The sequence below is a fragment of the Tupaia chinensis genome, unplaced genomic scaffold, assembly GCF_000334495.1.
Source record: "Tupaia chinensis unplaced genomic scaffold, TupChi_1.0 Scaffold000673_1, whole genome shotgun sequence".
In the NCBI taxonomy this organism is placed as follows: domain Eukaryota; kingdom Metazoa; phylum Chordata; class Mammalia; order Scandentia; family Tupaiidae; genus Tupaia; species Tupaia belangeri.
The window spans coordinates 1,148,683-1,155,099 of record NW_006160196.1 but is presented as its reverse complement, the minus strand read 5'-3'; the positions used below and the strand labels follow the sequence as shown (position 1 = coordinate 1,155,099).

The 6,417-nt window shown below is 48.1% G+C and overlaps 1 protein-coding gene and 1 non-coding gene across 2 annotated transcripts in view; both read left to right on the top strand.

Annotated features, from left to right (window-relative positions):
• Window positions 1-5,647: 5,647 nt before the first annotated feature.
• LOC114009986 (U6 spliceosomal RNA) lies at window positions 5,648-5,755 on the top strand. The gene has a single exon (XR_003551383.1). It is a non-coding gene; the product is annotated as a U6 spliceosomal RNA (small nuclear RNA).
• Window positions 5,756-6,100: 345 nt separating this feature from the next.
• LOC102502885 (protein lin-7 homolog B-like) overlaps window positions 6,101-6,417 on the top strand; it is a 4,737-nt gene continuing 4,420 nt past the window's right edge. Inside the window, 1 exon segment of the mRNA XM_027776461.1 lies at window positions 6,101-6,169. Coding sequence (XP_027632262.1) covers window positions 6,101-6,169 — 69 coding nt within the window.

Here is a 6,417-nt window from a genome sequence, read left to right as displayed (position 1 = left end):
GTGGGCAAGCCCCCCCCGGGATGTGTTTTCTTGCTTTCTGTCTGTCTGTCTCTCTGTCTCTCCAGCGAGCGTGTGCACCCTATAGCAAAAATCTCTCTTAGAAAAAGAAGTGATTAGACACTAGATAACCTCAGATTCCCTGCTGTAAATGCTAGAGGTGCTAAGAAAGATAGACAAATGCTCTTGAAAATAAGATGTCTTAACAACCTGTTTAGGGGGCCGGCGGGTGGTGTGGTGGTTAAAGGCGCTGGACTCCCACCTGACCAACCACAGTTTGCATCCCAGACCTGGTGACTTGCTTTCTTGCTGCCCTCCCACCCCCAACACACACACACACACACACACATACACACATACACACACACACACACTCTGTTGCTCTCTGGACTAACTAAAATAATATTAGATTTAAAAAAGAAAGAAAATATTTGGCAGTAAGACATGATGCTCTGTGAGGCCCACTCTACATGGGAAGATTCACGGCTCAAGTCTAGAGCCCTCCCTGAGTCCACTGGGTATACACATATCCACGATCCAGGAATGACTGAGGCTGTGGGCATGTCATGCAGTGGTGACCCTTCTGGGGGTGCAGCCTCTCATTCATGGAAGAAAAGGGTAAAGATCCTTCAGAATACAGGCCAGGCAGTGGTGAATGTATGTAATGCAGTTGGACCCACATAGGAAAGTGTGAATCGACACCCCAGGACCTCCCTGAGCTTGCTGGGTGTGTACACATGTGCCATTGGTTTGGGATGACTGAGACCAGGGGTGCATCACTGTGGAGACCTGTTGGGGAGGGCTGTCTCTTGTAGAAGAAATAAACAAAGCTGTTGTATTGGAGACACTGAAGGAAATTGAGGATGTAGAAAAAGGAAAGCAAAGACACATAGAAACCCAGAAAAGGCAAGAAACTGTTCACGAAAGGAAGCGTAATCAAACACACATTGCTACCCGGTCCCACAGTAAATACGTAGGTAGACAGAATGTGAGCACTGCATTGATTGAGCTAAAAGCTGCTACCATAAAATATGAGAAGAGAAAGGTGGTAAGAGCAGAAAATCAATGGATATTGTATTACTAAAACCTAAATTGTTGCCTCTTGAAGCCGTTGAAGTTAGGAGAGGTCCAGGAGCTGATGTTTTTCATTACCAGCCTTTCTTTGTTATTTGATTCTTTTTTAAAGAAAGAATTTCATTTATTATTTTTAAAATTTGCTATAGGGCAAGGAACCAGCAGTTAGCATAATGGCTATGTCGCTGGACTCCCATGTGGTCGACTGTGGTTCGCATCCCGGACCCAGTGGCTTAAAACTCAAGCTGGGCGCGTGTGTGTGTGTGCCCAAGATCCCAAGAGGAGAATGAAGGAGAAGGGATTGCAGCGTGACCATCCCCCCTGGGGAGTGATTTCTCACTTTCTGTCTCTGTCTCTCTGTCTGTTTGGTGAGCACATGCGCCCTATAGTGGAAAAACAAAACAAAACAAAACCCTCTCCAAAAAAAAAAAAAAATTGCTATAGGGCACATGTATTCAGAGAGAGAGAGAGAGAGAGAGAAGCAAGCTGCTAGGTCCGAGACTCAAACCATGGTCGGCCATGTGGAAGTCCAGTGCCTCAACACTATGCCACCTGCTGGCCCTTTGATTTTTATTTTATATTATTATGTATTTAAATAATTATTTCATTCAAGTTTATTTATAATTATTATTTTTTAATTTGACCAGAGAGAGTGAGAGAGAAATAAAGTGAGAAAGCAAACCGCCAGGACTAGGACTCAAACCTCAGTCAGCCACTTGGGAGTGCAGCGCCCGTACCACTTGCCAGCTCCCTTGATTTTTATTTTTAACCCTGTAAATACATTTATTTTGTTAAGGAAAAGAGAAATACAGTCCTCTGTTGGTGTTTGTGGGAGACGGGTTCCAGGGCTCCCCTGTGGATACTAAAATCCAAGGATGCTCAAGTCCTTAATATCAAATGGTGTATTTGCATATAACCTATGTACATCTTCCTGTCTATTTATTTACACAGACAGGATCTGCTCTGTTGCCTAGGCCAGCATGAAGCTCATGCTCTTGCTGTTTGAGGCCCCAAATCACTGGGATTATAGGTGTACGCCACTGTACCAGGCCTTTAGGATGGACCCGAATCAAACCCTGGCCTGCTTGTGATCTCAGCCTGCTAAGCAAATTCTTAGCAGAACACCCACGAGAGCTGGGCTTGCTGTATGCTTTAAATAATCTCTGGATTTTTTACAATATCTGATAGAATGCAAATACTAATGTAAATAGTTGTTTTTTTTCTTTTTAGGTTTTTGCCATGGCATGTGTGCTTCCTGGAGAGAGAGAGAGTGAAAGTAAGAAATCACCCCTCCAGGGGGGTGGCCACACCAGAATCCCTTCTTCATTTTCCTCTTGGGATTTTCAGCACACGTGCACACATGCCTAGTGTGGTTTTCAAGCTGCAGAGTCCAGGACTCAAACCGTGGTTGGCCATATAGGAGTCCAATGCCTTAGCCACAATGCCTTCTGCTGGCTCCTATATTGTATTGTTTAAAAAAAAAATTTTTTTTGAGTGGTTTTGTTATAGGGCGTGTGCGCTCTCCAGACAGAGAAAGACAGAGCGACAGAAAGCGAGAAATCACCCCCCCAGGGGTAATGGCCACGCCGCAGTCCCTTCTCCATTCTCCTCTCGGGAGTTTGGGCACGCACGCACATGCGCCCGGCCTGAATTTTAAGCCACCGGGTCCGGGATGCGAACCACAGTCGACTATGTGGGAATCCAACGACATAGCCATTATGCTAACTGCTGGTTCCCTAAATTTTGTATTTTTAGGGGCCAACAGGTGGCATAGTGGTTGAGGCACTGAATTCTCACATGGTTTACTGTGGTTCAAGTCCTGCATTGGGCAGCTTGAAGCACACCAAACATATGTGTGCGTGCCCAAAGGAGACGAATTGCAGTGTGGCCATCCCTCCCCCCCGGGAAGAGGGGTGATTTCTTGCTTTCTGTCTGTCTCTCCAGCAACTGCACATACCCTATAGCAAAAATCTCTCCCCACCAAAAAAAAAACAAAAAAACACTTTTATATTTTAATATTGTTGTTTTTCCCTCAATTAAAAACAATTATTTATTATTGTGGTTATTTTAAATTTGCTGTAGGGTACATGCACTCACCAGAGAGACACAGAGACGAAGTTGAAAGCAAGCTGCCAGGTTTGGGACTTGAAGCACGATAAGCCATGTGGGAGTCCAGCACCCTAACCACCATGCCACCTGCTGGCCCCCATTTTTTTTTTTCTTAAAGGTTTTTGCCATAGGGCTCTTTCACTTACCAGGGAGATAGAGAGACAGTGAGAGGGAAAGTGAGAAATCACTCCCCAGTGGGGATGACCACCTTGCAATCCATTCTCTTGGGATTTGGGGCGTGCACGCATGCGTGCCCAATATGAGCTTCAATCAGCCGGGTCCTGGACGTAAACCATGGTTAGCAGTGTGGAAATCCACACCTTCACCACCATGCCACCTGTTAGTCCTCCCAAATATGTTCCATTCACGGCTGAGGCTGCTGACGATACTATGAACTCAGACAAACTGCTGTGGCCTTCCCACTAGGACAGGCCCTTTTCTGGACTCCATTTCCCCATCCAGTTAAGACAGATGGCAGAGCAATAGCCAGACTTCTCAAGGTGCTTGTCTGCAGTGCCTACCTTTCCTGGGATTCTCTGGAGCACTTGATAGCACTGACCACTTCCTGTTTATTTTAGAGATTTCCGCTATAGGACACATGCCCTCCTGAGAGAGAGAGAAAGCCAGAGATCACCCCCTGGGGTGAATGTTCATATTACAATCCCTTCTTCATCCTCCTGTCCAGATTCTGGGCACACAGGCACACACACCTGGCATGAGTTTTAAGTCGCTGGATTTGGGACTTGAATTGGGGTTGACTACATAGGAGTCCAGCGATGTAACCATTATGCCATCTGCTGGTCCCTAAAAATATAAAAACACTCTTTTTAAAAACATTCTTCTAGGGACCAGTAGGTGGTGTGGTGGTTTAGGTGCTGAACACTCCCACATGGCCGACCACGGTTCAATTCCTGGATCTGGTGTTATGCTTTTCCGCTTTCTCTCTCTCTCTTTCTGTGTGTCTCTCTCTGGTCAAATTTAAAAACAGATGAATGAGTAAATTAAAAACACTCTTCTCATGGCTTCTCCTACTTAAGTTCCTCCTACCTTTTGGGCTTCCATCTTTGTGAACTTTAAACTGACCAGATAGAGACGGAGAGAAAGAGAGAGAAGGAAAGTAAGAAAGCAACCCACCAGGTCCAGGACTCAAACCACGGTCAGCCATGTGGGAGTCCAGCACCTCAACCATGCCACCTGCCAGTTCCCCCTAAGTCCTCATAGTCTGCTTCCTCTCAGCACTTTTGTCTACTCCTATGGTTTTATTTAGCATCTCTGCCCAGTTCTCAAAGCTGCCTGCATGGCAGGTGGTTCTGAATTCTAGACCTCAGGTCCTCTCCCCTTGGACGCTGCACAGTCTCCTCAAGTTCCAAAGATCCAGTATCCCACCTCCAGCATTGACGGTCTTAGCAAATGGCACCAAAGCACCTGAATTCTCCTCTTGCCTCCACTTCCTGATCCCACACACAGTTAAACGCCAAGACTTCTCAAGATGCTTTTTACTTTTTTAGAGGTTTTTGTCTTAAGGCAGGGGTGCTTGCCGCAGAAAGAGAGAAACAAAGACAGTGAGATGGGAAGTGAGAAATCACACGCAGTCCCTCCTCTGTTCTCCTCCTGGGATCTTGGACACGCACGCACACATGCCTGGCTTGAGTTTCGAGCCACTGAATCCGGTACTTGAACCACTGTCAGTCATGTGGGAGTCCAGTGATGTAATCACCACACTATCTGCTGGCCCCAAGACGCTTTTATTTATTTTTATTTATTTATTTATTTATTTAGAGAATTTTTTTGCTATAGGGCGCATGCACTCACCAGACAGACAGAAACAGAGACAGCGAGAAATGACCCCTCAGGGGGGATGGCCACGCCACAATCCCTTCTCCTCCATTCTCCTCTCGGGATCTTGGGCACACATGTACATGTGCCCGGCGTGAGTTTAAGCCACCTGGTCCGGGACTCGAACTGTGGTCTACTACATGGGAGTCCAGCAACATAGCCATTACACTAACTGCTGGTCCCAACACTTTTTATTTTTTTAATTTGCCAGAAGACACATCTGCTCACAGAGAGGGGGACCGTGAGAAAGCACCTCCCATGGGTCACAGTCAAGCCACGATCCCTTCTTGTCCGTCTCATCCTCCTTTCATGATTTTGGGAGTGGTTGCACATGCGCCTAGTGTGTTTTTCAAGCCTCCAGGTCCAGGACTTGAACAATTCCATCAGCCATGTAGGATCCAACCGCCTCAATCACCACACCACCAGAGGACCCTCTAGACACTTTCCACATCTGTTCACCTGTCCTCCAGCCTCTGCCATGCTGCAGCCATGGGGGCTGGTGGTCGCTGATGGCCTCCTAACTGGTCCCATGGCTTCGCCTCTTGCTCCCATTCCAACCCAGTCTCCCCTCACAGTGGTCTTAAAATGGAAATCTGCATATCACATTTTACCTTAAAAGTTTGCATGAAATGTGCTCACTTCGGCAGCACATACACTAAAAATTGGAACGATACAGAGGAGATTAGCATGGCCCCTGCGCAAGGATGACACGCAAATTCGTGAAGCGTTCCATATTTTTAGTGAATTAAGCCTGAAGGGAAAAAAAAAAAGTTTGCATGAAGTTCCCAAACCCTTCAACACGCATCTGCCAACGCACAAGGTCACGCTGCCCACCTGCACCTTCATCGTAAAGCACTCCACTTCTAACTGCTCTCCAGCCACGCTGGCTCTTTCTGCAGGGTGGGGGTGACCCACGCCCCACTGCTTGATCTTGCCTGCCAGGACATTATGTCACTGTCCCTCCTCAAGGGTTTCTTTCCTCTCCGCTCTGAACTCTTATCACGTAGTAGCTGGCTGTCCACCTCCCCCGCAGACTGGAAGCCCACCCGCGTGTCCCTCGCCTTGAGCCCAGGAGATGTTGAACATGAGTTTGTTGCAGGAGTGTGGGAAAAGGACGGGACAGACAGCTAAGGCGGCAGGACAGATGGAAGGGGTAAGTCAGGATTCTGAGACAGAAAGACCAAGGCTGCAACAGGAAGGGTCGCACGAAGGGTAGACCAAGAGGGCAGACGGCGGGCACCCTGAGGCGCGCGGTTGCAGGTAGGGCGGCGGTGGCGCTGGGAGCCGGGCGCACGCGGGACCGCGTCTCCGCGGGGGGCGCTTGTCGCCAGGGGCGTGGCCTCGCGCAGCCCCGCCTGCTCGCCGGCGACCCGGCAGGCCGGCGGGCCCCCGGGCGGGGGG